Raw genomic sequence first — 19,493 nt, 5'->3', positions numbered from 1 at the left:
ACACCAATGGACACATACACCAATGGAATAGAATAGAGAACCCAGGGTTGGACCCACAAATGTATGGCCAACTAATTTTTGACAAAGCAGGAAAGAGTATTCAATGGAAAAAAGTCTTTTTAGCAAATGGTGCTGGGAGAACTGGACAGCAACATAACAGAAGAATGAAACTAGACCACTTTCTTACACCATACACAAAAATGAACTCAAAATGCATGAAAAACCTAGGTCCCTTGTTGGGACCTCATCAAGATAAAAAGCTTCTGCACTGCAGAGGAAACAACAAAACTAAAAGGTAACCAACAGAATGAGAAAAGATATTTGCAAATGACAAATTAGATAAAGGGTTAGTATCCAACATCTATATGGAACTTACCAAATTCAACACCCAAAAAACAAATAACCCAATGAAGAAATGGGCAGAAGACATGAATAGACACTTTTCTGAAGAAGACATCCAGATGACAAATAGACACATGAAAAGATGCTCAGTGTCACTCATCATCAGGGAAATACAAATCAAAACCACACAGATACCAGCTCACACTGGTCAGAGTGGCTAAAATGAACAACTCAGGAGACTACAGATGCTGGTGGGAATGTGGAGAAATGGAAACCCTCTTGCACTGTTGGTGGGAATGCAAACTGGTACAGCTGCTCTGGAAAACAGTGTGGAGGCTCTTCAAAAAATTAAAAATAGAACTACCCTACAACCCATCAATAGCACTACTAGGAATTTATCCAAAGACACAGGAATGCTGATGCATAGGGACACATGTACCCCAATGTTTATAGCAGTGCTTTTCAATAATAGCCAAATTGTGGAAAGAGCCTAAATGTCCATCAACTGATGAATGGATAAAGAAGATGTGGTTTATGTATACAATGGGATACTACCTGGCAATGAGAAAGAATGAAATCCTGCCATTTGTAGCAACGTGGATGGAACTGGAGGGTATTATGCTAAGTGAAATAAGTCAGTCAGAGAGAGACAGATAAAATATGTTTTCACTCATAGGTGCAACTTGAGAAACTTAACTGAAGACCATGGGGGAAGGGAAGGGGAAAAATAGTTATAAACAGAGAGGGAGGGAGGCAAACATAACAGACTCTTAAAAAAATTTTTTTTTTCAACGTTTATTTATTTTTGGGACAGAGAGAGACAGAGCATGAACGGGGGAGGGGCAGATAGAGAGGGAGACACAGAATCGGAAACAGGCTCCAGGCTCTGAGCCATCAGCCCAGAGCCCGACGCGGGGCTCGAACTCACCGACCGCGAGATCGTGACCTGGCTGAAGTCGGACGCTTAACCGACTGCGCCACCCAGGCGCCCCTATAACAGACTCTTAAATACAGAGAACAAACTGAAGGTTGATGCGGGGGTGGGGGTGGGAGAGAGGGGAAAATGGGTGATGGGCATTGAGGAGGGCACTTGTTGGGATGAGCACTGGGTATTGTATATAAGCAATGGATCACGGGAATCTACCCCCAAAACCAAGAGCACACTGTATACTCTGTATGGTAGCCAACTTGACAATAAATTTTATAAATCAATCAATCAATCAATCAATAAATAAATGTAGATAAGTAGAATCAGAGTTATGAACTCTGCGCTCTATCTTTAACTTACATGTTTTGAAGACTGGGGAATATAGAACATGTTCAGAGATTGAGTTTAGTCCAAATTTACTCTAGTAGATACTTCTGGTTAAAATAATATCTCAACCTTATTTTCAACTTAAACTTAAGGGACAAATATGTCTTGTTTGCTTGACATTTTACTTAGAACAAATAATTTATTGACTTCAATTGTAATTGTGGATTTGTATGATATATCACCTTTAAAAAATGAATAACATGATATATACATCAAATGGAATATTATTCAGCCTTAAAAAGGAAGGGAATTTTGACACTTAATACAAGACATTAGATTAAGTGAAATAAGCCAGTCACAAAAGGACAAACACTGTATGATTCCACTTATATGAGCTTCCTAGAGTAGTCAAATTCATAGAGACTCTAAGTAGAAGTGTGGTTGTCAGGGGCTGAGGGAAGGAGTGGATGAGAAGTTAATGTGTAATGGATACAGAATTTCATTTTGGCAAGATGAGAAGGTTCTGGAGATGGATGTTAAGTACAGCAGTGTGAATATATTTAATGTCACTGAATATATTTAATGCCACAGAACTGTGCAATAAAAAGTGGCCACACTGGCAAATTTCATGTTATATTTTTATGACAAAAAGAAAGGAAACAACATTTCAGGTTTTGTCAAGACAACCTACTGAGAATATAATAGAAAAATATGTGTATATTTACTATAATTTAATGCATTATACCATAGGTGATATCATCAGTGAAACACACTGGGCCTGCTAAATTAACAAATGGAAAGAAAGGGTAAGTACTGAAAGAAGTTCACCACTTGAGAAAATGTCAAGAGAGTTTTCCTTGAGTCTTTGGGCTGGACTAAATTTTGCCTATCCCAGAAAACTAGATAGGTATCTACCTTCACAGACTCTGGGGAGGAACCTTCCATATCTACCCATGTTGATCATCTTAGTGTTTAATAATCTTTATAATCATTATAAAATCTTATATAAATCCCATCTTATGGACAAGCTTCCTTATTCAACCTTTGCTGGAAAGAAAATGACTACTTATATTTTAGAAACAAATTTTGTAGTATGTGAAAATATTAATGAACTTGTTTTCTAGGACACATTTAAGAAAGATATCACGTTGTAATGCAGATTCTGGCTATCCTATCCATTCTGACTCAGAAAGTCAGGTAAGATTGAATAGATAAAATATATACTATCTTTTTTAAAATGTTTATTTATTTTTGAGGGAGGAAGAAAGAGCAAGAGTGGGAGAGGGACAGAGAGAGAGGGAAAGAGAGAATCTCAAGGAGACTCCGTGTTATCAGTGTAGAGCCTGATGTGGGGCTCCATCTCACCAACTATGAGTTCGTGACCTGAGCCAAAATCAAGAGTCAGAGGATTGACTGACTGAGCCACCCAGATGCCCCTACAATACGCAGTATCTTAATTAGTCTTCAGGTAAAAGCTAAAAAGTAGGAATAAAAGTGCAGAGGTTAAGTATTAATTGCCTTAAGGACATATGAAGGCTTTTTGCTTTAAAACATGTTTTCTACCAATAATAAATTGCTTCTAAAAATTTTTTTAAAACTATATAATTTGTTGTTGTTTTCTGTGCTAAAATTTTATATATGAATTTCTAAATGAGTTTCTCCTTACAGACTGAAACTGTGCAAGGGCTTGATGGTTGTGCTTCTTTGCTGCGGGACATTTTAAGAAATGAAGATTCAGGTTTTTTAATTTTTTAAATGCCCTTTGCTAACCACCTTTTCTAAATTAATAATTCTCTTAATACAAATGAAGTTTTGTTTTAATTATTAATAGGTTCAGAAATAGCATATTCAGAAAATAGATATAACCCCAGATCTTTAGAAGGCAAAAGATTTGGATCCAAAAAGAAAGGACATGAAAAACATGTTCCTTCAGGAGTCCGGAAAGAAATTTGTAAGTGTTTTCTCTTTTTTGTTTTTTTGGTTTTTTTTGATGTTTATTTATTTATTTTGAGACAGAGAACGTGCACATGAGCACACACAAGTCGGGGAGGGGCAGAAGGAGAGTATCCCAAGCAGGCTCCACACTTTCAGTGCAGAGCCCAACTCAGGACTTGATCCCACAAACTGAGATTATGACCCAAGCCCAAATCAAGAATCAGATACTTAACAGACTGAGCCACCCAGGCGCCCCTTTTTTTGTTTAAATATAAGCTTTGGGGTACCTGGCTGGCTCAGTCAGTGGAATATGAGACTCTTGATCGTGGGGTTCAGTGTTTGACCCCCATGTTGGATACAGAGGTTACTTAAAGAATAAATAAAATCTTTAATATATATATAATCTTTAATTATGAGGGTTTTGATAAACTATTGGGATTATGCAGTTGGTCTTTCATTTTAATAATATGTGGTTATTAAGGTGTATGTGTGTGCTTATGCTTCTCTTTCTCTATTCAGCTTCTAATTAGTGGGTAGTTGCTTTGTTTACTATCACTTTCCCAAGAAGAAAAGTAGAAAAAGTGACTGACTGGGTTTTGTAGAAGAAAAGGTTCAAACTCAGAATGACATTTGGGAGGTATATAGAGTTATCTTTGTTCTCCTTACCACTTCTTTCTATAGATAACCACAAATTGGTTTTGTTTCATGTGCATACTTACAGATACTAATTGATTTAAAATCATTTTATGTGTATATATCCTAAGTAGGTTTAGCAACTCAACTTGTTGAGCTGCACAGTTAGAATACATGGTACCTAAGAAGGTAAAATTCCAAGTTGGGTAGGTAAGTAAGGAAAGACAGCCTTCCACTGCTTGATGGTGAATGTAGCCAAGAATATTTTACATCCTCCCTGTTAACTTTGCTGACTTTATAAAGTGTAATAATTCAGCAAACAGTTTAGAACAAACAAGTTTTGATTATGTTGCCCCCTGGAGGCCTGTAGAACAAGATAGCCCAAAATGGAGATGAAAATATCCACAATGGGAATTCAGATAGACAAGAATGAGACTAGCTAGTTCTGTGGTTCAGGCAGGCCAAAAATATCAGTGCAGCAGTGCATGATTAGAATCAGCTTAGGCAAGAGGTAAAGTCTAGAAAGTTATCCACAGCAACAGCCCTGAATATTAAGAGATCTGGATCCAGGCAAACAGGCTGAGAAAATGAGAGTAGAGCATTTATAGGAGTAGAGGTTGATGTTCGGAATGTCATGAGTTGGAGAATAAGGCAGAGAACTGAACAACTTACTAATCCATCTTGGAGGGTAGTCATTTTTAGCTTCATATTATCTTGACTTGCACTGTTCAAGAAGGTATTTAGGTGCATGTGGCCATTGAGCACTTGAAGTATGGCTAGTACAACCAAGGAGCTGAATTGCAAATGTTATTTACTTTAATTAACTTAAATTTGAAAACAGATACTTGACCCAGTTATTAGAAAACTTTTAAGCATGTTTGGAATAACTTGTATATATGAATCTACTTTTTCAACTGTCAATTTTATTAAATCTAAATTCAGATCAGATATTTCTGATGAAAATTTTGCATCCAAGTTGAGATGTGCTTTGTGTAAAGTACACACTAGGTTTAAAAGATTTAATACACAAATATCTAAAAATTTTACATTAATTACATGTTGAAATGTTAATGTTTCGGATATATTGATTTAAATAAAATGTTGAAATTTTACCTATTTTTACTTTTTTAATATAGCTACTGGAAAATTTTTAATTGCATACATGGTTTACATTATATTTCTATTGGGCAACATTGATCTAAACTAGGGACAAGCATAGTATAGCCTGGTTTATTTATAAGTAATGTTTTGTTATTTATTTTGTAAATAAAGGTTTATTGGAGTGCAGCCATGCTAGTTCATTTATGTATTTTCTATGACTACTTTTGTGCTGCAGCAATAGAGTTGAGTGTTGTGACAGAGACCATCTGGTCTGCTAAGCCTGAAATATTTATTCTCTAGCCTTTTAAGGAAAAGTGTGCTAACCCCTGGTCCAAATTCTTAAAGCCAATGTCTATTTACTGGGGCCCAATGGACAAATAAAGGAATGGTAGCACCAATTGCTCATTCCTCTAATCTCCTCTTTTTTTTCTCAAGGCAGGCTATTTCTTGTCCAGGGCATTCCTCTTTAGGGAACTCTCATTTGGAATATATGTGGCTGACAATGGTGCCATGGTAGCAACTTTCTGGATCCCAGCTTAACTGCTTACTAGTCAGAGTTGCAACAGAAAAGAGATGGCAACACTCTAAGATAATTCAAGGAGGGTTTATTTACAGAGGAACTCATTACAAAGGAGTGAGTGGGGTATAGGGAAACCGCAAGGGATTATGCTAACCCAGTGCAAGCAGCAGCAGCAGAGGCCTTAAGAGATGAGGTTAGGGAGAGGTTACTAGGACCCAGACACTGTTATTTAGAGTAGACTGCCATGAGAAGAGTGGTGAGCTTCATTTAAGGAACAAAGCTGACCCAAGTTTCTTCAAAGAGAGGGGTTTGGGAATAAATACTCTGACTTCATGCTTCTTCTTTCTTTGGTACTTGCAAGACTCCCAGTGGGTCAGACCCAATTGGACCCTTTTTGATGTATATCAAGTCTGGGACTTGATTTTTATTCTTACAGGCTAATAAGTTAGCCTTACTGTGTCATGGATGCTGGCAGGAGACACAAGATTCCTGGGTCAGAGACAAAGGACTTTATTACTCACACAGTAAATAAAGTAAGCAACATGTATGTTAGCGTATTTTCCCCTCACTCCCAGTTCCTGTGGGGGTAATGTGATGGACCCAGATGGATGCTGCTCATCCTGTAGGTTTCTTTCAGCTGAGGAACACTGAGCTTGGGAAACCCATTGTGTTGGTAGTGAGCACTTGTCTCAGGGAAACATTACCTTATCCTTTGAGGTTATTCACTACAAACACAACCCTGAGAAATGGCCCAGATAAAGAGCTTAGGTCAAGGTCTTACTTTCTTAGTATACTGAGCAAGACACGTAGGAGGACAAGAGGCCCATGAGGACTGTCTCTTAACAGTGTAATCCATATGGATTAGCATCCCAGGAAGAGCAGTGTGGAGACAAGTAGAGGATGGATTTGGAGGAGCAGATGAGAGATACCTGGCTTTCTAGATCCTCAGACTCTAGAATTTTAAGGAATTTATTACAGCACGTTAACTAGTATCTTATGTATTATTTCAGTTTTAAGATACATTATCTTACTATTTTATGTTAACCGTCTCCTGGGGTGTGATCTTATGTATTTTCTGTCTGGAACCTGCCTGATCATTGAGTGTCTGTGGGGTCAAGCTCACCCACCTTATGCAGACTGGGAGTAAGGAGGCAGAAAGGCAGTTCCAGAAATGCATGGAGCTTCTTGAGAGTGCTCCTGACATTTAAAGAAAAAACATTTTTTTAATAAGCAACTTTTTACATTTGATAGCTGTTGAGTGCTATGGGCACATGGCTCTGCTTTCAGTAACATACATCTATTGCTGCCCTCACCTTGGGGAAATAAACTGCTACAGGGAGAGCATTGATTGCCCCCTTCAAGGCTAGGTGTTCTTTTACATATTTCAAATTATAATAGGCATCCAGCAGCTCTTATCTGTAGTGGTTATTTGTTCTATATGAGTGGCAGAAAGTATCTTACCACTGGACAATGCTTGTACATCCAAGCAGTAGTGCTTGTATAGAAGCTAGGATTCAAGGACTAAAGAAGTTTTGTGGACTGAATAATGAGTACATTCCTTTCATGAGTTCTAGTTATCAACTGACACCAATTAGACATATCATCATCCTAATGTGTTAGGTAACATTTTCATGTAGTGTGGTTTGGTGTAATGAACAAGAGCAAGAAAATATATCTTATTTGTGTTTGTGTATTAACAGGCTCATTTTGTTGGTGGTGGTTTGTCTGTTTTGTTTTTTTTTTTTAATTTTAAAATTAGTAGTAATTTAATTGCAGTCTTTTATTTATTTATTTAAAAAAATTTTAAGTTTATTTTTTTTGGGGGGGGGTGGGTCGGGGGAGGGGCAGAGAGAGAGGGAAAGAGAGAGTATCCCAAGCCGGATCCACATTGTCAGCAAGGAGCCCGAAGGGGGCTTAAACTCACAAACCATGATATCATGACTTGAGCCGAAATCAAAAGTTGACCACTTAACCAACAGAGCCACCCAGGTGCCCATAAATGCAATCTTTTATATGAATTTATGGTTTTTACCTTGTCTTGAATAATTTGCTTTAAGATTTGCCTCTTAAATACAAGTCTGTAGCATTATCAGTAGAGTTTTGTATAGACTAAGTTAATAAAGGAATAAATTGAGTCATTTTAATTCTAAGGCTTTGATTTTTTAAGAGATATGTTTGAAGTTTATTAATTTATGTTGGATGATGACATCTTCTAGCAGATGCAGAGGCAAAATAGTGTAGCTCAGCTTTATCAGAGATTGTGAAAACTACTCCTTGAAAAGAAGGTGAATGAGAGCCAATGCTTGGGACCCCTAACTGTAAAATCTAGAATTCATCAAACCAGGCAATTCTGTCTTATGGGACCAAAGAAAATTCAAGTGCAGAAGAGAGACCTGGAATCAGGAGGAAAGGAAGACCAGTGTGCAGGATGGCCATGGGCTGCCTGTGATCTCATCCTCCACCATTTTAGGTTTCAAAGCTAAAAATATTTTAGAGATACTTTTCCACTTGATTTATTATAAAATTGTATTTCCAATAAGAAATAATTTTTTTGCAGAAATGTTCATTAACCAGTTTGTTGCTCATCTATTCAGATAATGAAGAATAACTTCTTTTTCATTTTTGTTTTTTTTTGGGTTTTTTTTGTTTTATTTTTCTTCCATTTTCTTTTTTTTTTTTTTAATGAAATTTATTGACAAATTGGTTTCCATACAACACCCAGTGCTCATCCCAAAAGGTGCCCTCCTCAATACCCATCACCCACCCTCTCCTCCCTCCCACCCCCCATCAACCCTCAGTTTGTTCTCAGTTTTTAACAGTCTCTTATGCTTTGGCTCTCTCCCATTCTAACCTCTTTTTTTTTTTTTTCCTTCCCCTCCCCCATGGGTTCCTGTTAAGTTTCTCAGGATCCACATAAGAGTGAAACCATATGGTATCTGTCTTTCTCTGTGTGGCTTATTTCACTTAGCATCACACTCTCCAGTTCCATCCACGTTGCTACAAAAGGCCATATTTCATTTTTTCTCATTGCCACGTAATATTCCATTGTGTATATAAACCACAATTTCTTTATCCATTCATCAGTTGATGGACATTTAGGCTCTTTCCATAATTTGGCTATTGTTGAGAGTGCTGCTATGAACATTGGGGTACAAGTGCCCCTATGCATCAGTACTCCTGTATCCCTTGGATAAATTCCTAGCAGTGCTATTGCTGGGTCATAGGGTAGGTCTATTTTTAATTTTCTGAGGAACCTCCACACTGCTTTCCAGAGCGGCTGCACCAATTTGCATTCCCACCAACAGTGCAAGAGGGTTCCCGTTTCTCCACATCCTCTCCAGCATCTATAGTCTCCTGATTTGTTCATTTTGGCCACTCTGACTGGCGTGAGGTGATACCTGAGTGTGGTTTTGATTTGTATTTCCCTGATAAGGAGCGACGCTGAACATCTTTTCATATGCCTGTTGGCCATCCGGATGTCTTCTTTAGAGAAGTGTCTATTCATGTTTTCTGCCCATTTCTTCACTGGGTTATTTGTTTTTCGGGTGTGGAGTTTGGTGAGCTCTTTATAGATTTTGGATACTAGCCCTTTGTCCGATATGTCATTTGCGAATATCTTTTCCCATTCCGTTGGTTGCCTTTTAGTTTTGTTGGTTGTTTCCTTTGCTGTGCAGAAGCTTTTTATCTTCATAAGGTCCCAGTAATTCACTTTTGCTTTTAATTCCCTTGCCTTTGGGGATGTGTCGAGTAAGAGATTGCTACGGCTGAGGTCAGAGAGGTCTTTTCCTGCTTTCTCCTCTAAGGTTTTGATGGTTTCCTGTCTCACATTTAGGTCCTTTATCCATTTTGAGTTTATTTTTGTGAATGGTGTGAGAAAGTGGTCTAGTTTCAACCTTCTGCATGTTGCTGTCCAGTTCTCCCAGCACCATTTGTTAAAGAGGCTGTCTTTTTTCCATTGGATGTTCTTTCCTGCTTTGTCAAAGATGAGTTGGCCATACGTTTGTGGGTCTAGTTCTGGGGTTTCTATTCTATTCCATTGGTCTATGTGTCTGTTTTTGTGCCATTCTTTTTCGTTTTAATCACCTCAGAGGGCACATGTTTAGAGGTATAGTGTTGATATCGGATGGGAATATTTGTGAATATGAAATATTTACTTGTCTGAGTTAAGACTTTGTAGCAATTTGGTAATAGATCTAACATTAAGTTCTTACTGTGTGCTAGAAGTAGGTGATACTTTTATTATTATCATTTTTATGATGAGGAAGAAGAGGCCAAGAGAGGTTCAGTAATTTGCCAAAAGTTACTCAGCTAGTAACTGTTAGAACTTGTACTCAAGTCTGGGAAATATGTTCACAGGAATAGATCATCTCAAAAGGAAGCATACCCCAAGTCTAAATAGAAGCATCTACTATCTCATCCATTTTCATAGTCAAATAATAATTTAGTAGTTTTTTTCTTTAGATTTTTTTTCAATCTTCATTGGTTATATTAGTTAATCTGCCTTTAACTTTTTGCTTTTACATGTAAGTTATATGCTTTGGCAATGTTTTTATTTTTAGTAAGCTATATATATTTGGAGAATTCCATACCATTTTTTAAAACTTCACTTTTTTAAACAATGAGTAACTTGCATAAATCAGTTGCACAAATTGACAAATTTTTGCGTATGTATACACTCATGTAGCTTCCACCCAGATGAAGATACAGAACATTTTTAGCACTCTACTATGCTTCTGCCCCATCATCATCCTCACCACCTACCCTCATCCTTAAGTAACTAGTTTTCTGACTTCTATCTGCACTGGAGAATTTTACCTATTCTGCATTGGAGAATTTTACCTATATTTGAACTTCATATAAATATACTTATATACTATGTAGTCTGTGTCTGACATCTTTCATACATTATGTCTGTCAGATTCATAGAGGCAGTTGAAAAATGAGTAATTTGTTCTTTTCCATTGCTGCATAGTGTTCCATTGTACGAGTATACCACAGTTTATCCATTTCTACTATTCATGGCTATTTGGATGTTAACATTTTTGGCTACTGCAAATAAAGCTGTTGTGAATATCCTTGTACAGATCTTTTGGTAACCATGAACACTCACACCTGGGAATACATTTGCTGTATCTAGAATATATATTTAGCTACTACCAAAAGCTAGATATTTTCTGAATTTATTTTGCACCCTGATAACCAATGATCTACCGAGAATACTCTCATTTCTATTAATAATTTTATAGAAAAAGTTTGTGAAGGGGATCTCATTAGGGAAATAGATCTTGATACTTTTCTCTCTAGATCTCTAGAGTAGTGCTATGTAGAAAACATTGCTTTTCATGTATTAGTTTATTAATTCCGGGTTTCTCCCTTGTACTACTTTGTAGGTAGACTAATAATGAGACTCTATGGGGGCAAATAATGAAGCACAAGATACAGCCCTGCCTAAAGAAGCTTACAGTTTAGTCAGATAGACAAGAGAATGAAAGATAAGCAATATAGTGTAATGTGCAGGTGACATATAACTCATATAGACACTATGTGCTCTGGGATGGTGAAGAGCGGTCATTGGAGTAGAATGATTGGAAAAGGCTTCATGGAAGAGGGAAGCCTTCAGATGAGCCTTGGTGCGTGGGTAGAATTGAGAGTTGGAAGAATGGTTCATTACAAGTAATGTTATAGGAAGGTGAGAGAAGCTTTTTGGGTGTCTAAATTGACTTGACTGGAATGAAAATTTGAGTTGGAAAAAGTTGGTGGGAAAAGTTGGTTGTGGTCAGGCTTTGGAAACTTTAAATGCCAGGTTAAGATTTTCTTTGAGGGCCCATTGTCTAGATTAAGTACACTTTTATTCTTCATCTTGGAGCTCTGATTTTTTAAAAAATGATCCAAGCATTCAAATTTTTACAGACTATTCTGTCTCTCCTATTCCGTTTTCCCCTGAGAGCATGAGCTGGACAAGGAGCAAGGTGAAAGAGTTTTACTGGATTTTTAAAATAACACCCTTAAAGAGAGGTCTTATAATTGAAGGAGAGATTTCACAAATACCATTTAATAGAGACTTTAAAGATGTAGTGTAGATAATTTTTGACTGGAGAGCTTACACAATTCATTAACTACTTTTAAAAGAGAATTTGAGGTGATTTTCTTTAGGGGGTGATAGTGGTAAAGCCCTTCTGTAAAGTATATGGTGAATTGAGCTATTTCTGAGAGTCTTTTTCTTACCTTGTATTTTATGATAAAAGTTTTTGAAGAATCCTATTTCAAGAATTTTTTTTTCCTTCTTCCACATTAGTATCTTCAGATAATAAGAAATATGTACCTAATGAAACTTCTGCTGGAAGTGAGAGAGACTCATCAGATATACCACAGAATTGGTCATTTCAAGATCATTATAGAATGTATTCACCGATAATATACCAAGCCCTCTGTGAGCATGTGCAGACCCAAATGTCACTGATGAATAACTTGGCTTCAAAGAACAACCCGGATGGAATTCCTGCTATACCCTACCATACCATGTCTGGTTCTGGTTAGTATGAATGATGTTTTAAAATGCATGAATATAAACTCTAAGTTTCCTACTTTTTGTAAAAGCAGTATGAGATGTGATAACTTTTCCCCCTCTTACCTTTTAGAGTCTCAGGCAACTCCACATTCTAGTTATGGCTTATCAACCTCCACCCCAGTCCAGTTACTTCAGCCTCCATCCTGCCCTCCTATGGTTCATTCTGTGGGTACATTTTATACATTCTACAAATAATTATTTGCCTTTAGAAATTGTCACCTTAAGAGAGAAATTTGAATTTACTGATTGTAGTAATGCCCTAGGATGTAAACATTAATTATTCAAATTACTTTTTACTAGAAATATTTTACCCATTCATTAAGGACAATGTGGGAGGGGGAGGGAAAGAGATCAGTAGAAAAAAGAAATCACCCATACCTACCACTTAAGCACAATTGCTGTTAACATATTGATAGAGCACTTTCTAATCAATTCTCTGATTTTGTTTTCTGGTTTTTATTTAAGTTTACTTTTAAGAATATGGTCATAATTAAATTTTATAAGTTTTATATACTACTTTTTTTATTTAGCATTTTACTGTGAACGTGTTTCTGTATTAATATATACCTTTTGTAAATTTTTAATAAGTGAATGAATACTCTAGTTAGTGGATATACTGTGCTCTATGTAATTGCTCCCCTATGGTTAGACATTTAAGTAATAGGTTTTTACTACCATAACAATTCTGTAAACATGTTTGTGCAAAAGCTTTTTGTATGTTTGAGCTTATTTTCTTGCAATGCAATTTCCCAAAGTGGAAGTTTGTTTCAGTCCCAAGGTGGACTGATTTTTGATGCCTTTAAACCATATGTGATATTTGTAAACAATTTATTGTAGTCATGGCTTTATAATGTTCCCATATTGCAGGGGGAACTAATTAATAAGCTTGAAAAAACTAGAATATTGTGCTGAGGGGAAATCTGGCTTCCTCACTGGTAATCTATAACTCCATTCTGCAGAAGTCATTTTCTAATATTTTTGGTTTGAGTTGATTATAGTTAATGCCTACAAGTCAGTGCTCACATTTTTGAAGGCTTACCTTGTTTTTTTCTGTCTTTAGGAAGTTCAGACTGATGGTGACAACCAGTTTGCATCACAAGGTAAAACTGCTTCTATGAACTGTACAAACGTTCTACAGAATTCCTTCAGTACTGGTCTTGGAGTTCCACGCAGCCTGCCCAAAAGTGACAGGCCACCTCTTCCACCATTCCAGCAGCTGGGTCTTGTCAGTGGGATTCTGCCACAACACGAAGTTCCTAAGGAACCAGACCTACTAAAATGTTTTCAAACATATATGAATCTATTGCATTCTCGTCAGCACAGTCAGACACACCAAAGCCCCACTCTGTTTCCACCAGCTTTCCTGTCCAGTAATGAAGATAGATGTGCCAAAGAACACATTGGAGAAGTCCCAAGTGAAAGAAAGGATTTAAACATACACATGCAAGATTCAAGAATAAAGGATGTGCAGAAAGCAAAAAATGTGAACCAGAGTGCTGAAAAAGTCAGAACTATAAAGTATTTGTTGGGAGAGCTCAAGGCCCTGGTAGCAGAGCAAGGTATATGAGCACTTTTAAAATGAATTTCTGTGGTGGTAATGCTAAATAGCAGTATCCTATTATTTAGTCATCATTTAAATTTAGAAAAATAAACAGAGTTTGTGATATTTTCCATAGGAATATGTCTTGAGCTAATAAGGAAGTGAGTTCTGCCTATTTTATTGTTTAGATTTTGATCCCTCATGTTTCCTATGGGTTTGAAATGTACAAGAAAGAATCAAAACATTCTTTTACTTGCAAGCATGTATTCATTCTACTTGATTCCGAAGGACCTTGGAAAGATTCAATCAAAGAGAATTTATAGCCATAAACTTTTAGGGGTTAGAAGACCCCTAAAGATGATTAGCTCCCTAGCATAGACTGGTAATTTTTCCTATTTTAAAAAGATGCAGATTTTCTTCCTATAATTTCTTTAATAACCAACTGTTGCAAAGGTTTAACAAATCTGACTCGGAGGAGTAATCCAAACTTTTTAATGCCCTTTTCAATTTACTTGTGGGTTTTTTAATTAAATCAAGACAAATGTCTCAGATGGAATTATGAGATATTTGAGCCAAGTTGTATTCATTTGTTTTCATTGTGTGTATATGCTAAATAATGGCTTTCACTGGGAGTGAGTTACAGTTTTGGCATCTTAGAAAACACAGTAATTGATTGTGGAAGCACTGACTGAATACCTAATATTTTCAGACAAAAAGAAATTCCAAATCTTAAAATGTCTTATAGGAAGAACATAGCACTATTAATTTGAAGGCTCAATATATTAAAATCTCTGTGTTTTCAGACTTTCAATTTATCACTATTCTCTTGACCAAATACTGAGTCATGATAACAGTAATAATAAGAGTAATAATGTGAGGTATCATTTATTGGATACTTACATGTGCCTGGCACTGTGCTATTTTATATGCATTATCTCATTTAATCCTCGCAGCAATCCTATGAGGTATTGTTGTTATCTCCAGGTAACTATGGAGAAGAAATCTAGGCTCAAGAGTTAAGAAGTTTGACTAAAACTCTATTGCTAGAAAATGGCAGAGCTCAGGTCTCTGCCTCTAATGCTTATGATCAAAACCATTCTACAAAGGATTGGTAGGGAACTTCTCAGTAATTGTTTACTATGTGCTCAGATGTTTACTATGTACATATACTTTACATTAGGGGGCTAAAATACCCGTGGGATTGGGGCGCCTGGGTGGCTCAGTGGTTAAGTGTCCGACTTCAGCTCAGGTCATGATCTCACAGTTTGTGAGTTCAAGCCCTGAGTTGGGCCCTGTGCTGACAGCTCAGATCTTGGAACCTGCTGCGGATTCTGGGTCTCCCTCTCGCTGCCCCTCCTCCACTCACGCTGTGTCTCTCTCTGTCTCTCAAGAATAAATAATAAAACATTAAAACACCCGTGGGATTGAGTCACATTTTATAATTTAAAATATACTTTCTACTTCTTTAGGGTATAAGAGAGTTAATATTATAATTATTAAGTGTTTTCAGTCGACAGAAAATTTGAATGGAAATGAAGGGGCAAATATAAAAGGACAAAAGATCTAAAATCCACCTACCTGTCTGTTTGCCACCTCTAAAACCATTCAGTCTCCACAATTAATAGCAGAAATGGTACTGCTTTTGATGCAACACCAAATAAGGTGTGACTGGTTGTTTTAAATCTACTTTATAATATTAAATACTAAAACCTTATCAGAGAAGATCCTCCTTCAATATTTTGCCAAATTGAATCACCTTAAGAGAATTATTTGCTTATGCCAGGATCAAAGGTTGTGTTGTAAACGTTAATACTGTAATCAATTCTAGGAATCCCTTCAGCAATGATAAGGAATCCAGTAGTCCTTTGGGAATATGAATGTGAACTGGGAGACATAGTTATCTTCTTACTAGACTCTTGAACTGGAAAAAAACCCAAAACACTAATGATCCTGTGATTGAAAATTAATCTTTAGTTTACTGAATTTCTTTAGAATTCTTTTGAGTAAGCAAATTCAGGCAGCAGAAAAGAGGAAAATAAAATTTATATATCAAATTTATAAGTAATCAAGTTGTTTGTTTATAGCAAGTATGTACATATCTGGGAAATTTTCTTTTTTAGTAATATACATAAATAATCTTATCCAAAAGCAATTAATGGTATTGTTTTTATTATTTCTTTGCCCGTACATAGAGGATTCAGAAATTCAGAGATTGATTGCAGAATTGGAGGTGTGTATATCTCTGCTTCCAGCAATAAGTGGAAACACAAATATTCAAGTTGAAATAGCACTGGCTATGCAACCACTAAGAAGTGAAAATGCCCAGTTACGCAGGTAAGCATTGTTCTTTGCATATTTTTGTCATTTGCAGAGATGTCCCATAGCCAGAACAAAGGTGCGAAATGAGATATCTAGGACTCTGTGTGAAAAATAGATTTAGTATTTTATTGTGTTTCTACTTTTACCTCTCCATTTCTAAACATTGCCAGCGTTCTCTAACTTCTCTTCTGTTGCTTCTGCTCACTGGTACGTCTTTCCTCCCACCTCCTTTACCTCCATCGTCACTTGGTCATAGGGTACAGAGGAAAAATGAAGTTCCTCAAGGTATTTGTCAGGCTAGTCTAGGCTCTGCTGCAATATGAAACTTAAGAATCTCAGTGGTATAGCACGGTGAAAGTTTCTTTCTCCCTCATGCCGAGACCAGCATGGGCCGTCATCCTAGGACGCAGGATTTAGATTCCCTCTATCTTCTGAGGCCACTGTCTCATAAGATAATGTTTTTCAGGGAAAAGAGAACATGGATCTGGCACACCGTCTCTGTACCTCCCAGCCCAGAAGCGACAGTCGCACTTCCACTTCTATTTTGTGGGCTAAAATGGGGCAATGACACATATGGCCGTGCCTAATGTAAAGGTCTGGGACATAACATTTTCCCATACTGCCCCTGCACCCCGGAAGGAAAGGAGAACCTGATGGGGGTGAGCACCAGTAGCTCCACCACACTCAGTCACAGAAAAAACTCACTTAAATTCTTAGATATTTTGTCTTTTGGCTATCATAACTTATGTTGGAAACCATTTGCATATTATTAGCAATATCCTAACTCTGCGTGTTTCAGCGATGACCACCAAGGCCACTACTCCAGGGTTTATACTTTGCAGAGAATTAGAATCCATTTTCAGTGCTTCTGCAGCACTGCAGTGTGAGTGCGTCCTGAGAAGGTACTAAGAGTTGTATGAGCTGTAGACATTGTATTGGGTAGGACCTGAAAGGACCTGCACAAACATTTTTAAGAAATCAGAAAGCAGTAAAATAGGATTCCTAGTTGGGAGAGCAGCTTAAATTTATAGATCTGGAGCCTGCAAAGGCATGACACCTAGTGAGATTTACTTGCTTAGGATTATTTCTCTAATGGTCATTAGTCTCTAAGATACTATGATATAAGATGAGGTTGCTGGTTTTAAATTTTAATAATAACGTCTTCAGTTCTGACCTAAGCGATAGCATTAATTTTTCAAAATAAAAAACAAGTATGAATAATAGTAATGGTAATAGCCAGGAGTACTACTAACATTTATTGAAAGTTTCTGATGTGCCAGGTTATGTCCTTTATATATGTCATCTCTTTAAATTCTCAGAATGGCTCTGTTGTGTTATTCTCATTTACACATGGTGAAACCAATGCACAGAGAGGTTATATAATTTATCCAATGTCATGTATATAAGAAGATTCAAACCAGGCAGTTTGCTTTTAGAGGCCAAATTATCTTAATTTGTACATTTCTGCATTGCTTTTGCTAGGAAGTAGAATCTAACTTACTTATACTTCAGTACTTCAATATTTAAGTGTATTTTGTGGAACAAAACTGTACTGTAAGCTGTTTGAAAGAAATGTTTTTAAAGGTATGACTGTCAAGTAATTTTTTTTTTCTTAAATAAACATACCAGAACTTAGTCTCAGACTATTGTCTGTTTTAACATGTGCCGATGGGAAGTATCAGGAGTTCTTATTTATTTTCCTTCTTTAGAACATTTTAGAATTGTTTTAGGAGCTAATTTACAAGCCACTCAGGAAAATGAGACATACTACTTTATTGGTCACTGCTTGTGTTTCATTTTTTAAAAAGGTATTAGTTTGATGTTCAACCACTTTCTTCAGACATGGCACCAGATCTTTTGGTTCTGTGTCCTTAGAGGACAAAGATTATATACCATACTATTCCCACTGTTTACTTGACCTTCTAAAAATGAAATTATTGAAAAATAAAGAATTTGTCTGTTTGTCTTTTTAGTGGAATGAGGTTTCCAGCAGAGGTATAGGAAGTTTTGTGCCTCTTTGGTAACTTTATTTGGAAAGAGTCATCTGTAATTTCCATTATACATAGGTTTATTAAAAAGTGTTTTTCAGCATTTTCAATCAAAAACATTTTTTTTCTGTCAGGACATTTAGAAACTACATGTTTCTATTTAGCCAGAAAAGTGATCTTTCAGGACTTCTCTTGGAGTTTATTGCCATCTTGTGGCTTAAAAAAAATAGCCAGGTGCAATGATTCTATGGTATTTGGGCATGGCAATTTGGGCTGCACAATTTTTATTTGAAACTTCTGATAAAATCCTCAACATTTAGCCTTCCTCGTCCCTTCCCATGAAATATCTATAGTGCCCAATTCATTGTGACCCCCAAAAGCCCTGGCACATTCCCAGATTTCCTGCATGAGGTTTTGCAGGGGTACTACTTCCAGTTAAGAACCATTGAGCTAGAGAGTTCCTTAATATTTATAGGGTAGGTTAGAATTCATGACCACTTCCTGACTTTAGACTCAAGTCTGAGACCACTATGTACTCATAATAGAACAACAACAACAACAAAAATGAAATAGAAGTGAGTGGGAGGAGACATGGGTGGCATTTGGTCTTTGGGCTTAGTCATTTGACAGATGGTACATAATTCTCTCAGATGGAAGCCACTGGAGGAAGAATATATTGTTTATTTGTTTATTCATGTTATTTTTGAGTTCGAAGATAGGGGAAAGCCTGTGAGTTAAGATTTAGATATGCAGTTTGTCATTTAGACCATCTGGAGATCTATATGGTAATAAGTAGAGCACAGGAACAAGATCCAGGATAGAAATGCAGACTTGGGAGTTACTCCCTGAACACATTTTTGTTGAGTTATAGATTTGGCACTGTTGTAGGCACTGGAGAAAACGGTGATTAAGAACAAGTGATTTGTTAAAAAAAATGAACAAAAAAACCCTAAGTGATTTGTGAAGTGATGTGACCCAGGATGGAGCTAGAGTGTTTGATGCTAAGCAAAATTAGTCAGGGAAAGACAGATACAATATAATTTCACTCACGTAGAATTTGAGAAACATAACAGATAACATAGGGAAGGGAAAGAAAAATAAGATAAAAACACAGAGAGAGGCAAACCATGAGACTCTTAAATACAAAGAACAAACTGAAGGTTGCTGGAGGGGAAGTGATTGGGGAAATGGGCTAAACGCATGATGGGCTTAAGGAGGCCACTCCTTGGGATGAGCACTGGGTGTTACATTGTAAGTGATGAATCACTGGGTTCAACTCCTGAAACTTAAAC

General features: G+C 36.7%; 1 protein-coding gene across 2 annotated transcripts in view; it reads left to right on the top strand.

The window, feature by feature from the left end:
* CCDC14 (coiled-coil domain containing 14) overlaps window positions 1-19,493 on the top strand; it is a 53,185-nt gene that overhangs the window by 7,378 nt on the left and 26,314 nt on the right. The window contains exons 2-10 of one of the 2 annotated variants that reach the window (XM_043594349.1): window positions 2,348-2,403; window positions 2,722-2,794; window positions 3,266-3,335; window positions 3,429-3,548; window positions 12,082-12,318; window positions 12,425-12,519; window positions 13,415-13,454; window positions 13,713-13,913; window positions 16,087-16,228. In XM_043594349.1, the coding sequence (XP_043450284.1) occupies window positions 2,348-2,403; window positions 2,722-2,794; window positions 3,266-3,335; window positions 3,429-3,548; window positions 12,082-12,318; window positions 12,425-12,519; window positions 13,415-13,454; window positions 13,713-13,913; window positions 16,087-16,228 (1,034 nt within the window). Of the gene's footprint in view, window positions 1-2,347; window positions 2,404-2,721; window positions 2,795-3,265; window positions 3,336-3,428; window positions 3,549-12,081; window positions 12,319-12,424; window positions 12,520-13,414; window positions 13,914-16,086; window positions 16,229-19,493 lie in introns of both variants that reach the window. The other variant, XM_043594348.1, reaches the window with a different exon arrangement.

This window comes from Prionailurus bengalensis, chromosome C2, assembly GCF_016509475.1.
Source record: "Prionailurus bengalensis isolate Pbe53 chromosome C2, Fcat_Pben_1.1_paternal_pri, whole genome shotgun sequence".
Classification (NCBI taxonomy): domain Eukaryota; kingdom Metazoa; phylum Chordata; class Mammalia; order Carnivora; family Felidae; genus Prionailurus; species Prionailurus bengalensis.
This window is presented reverse-complemented; position numbering and strand designations above follow the sequence as displayed.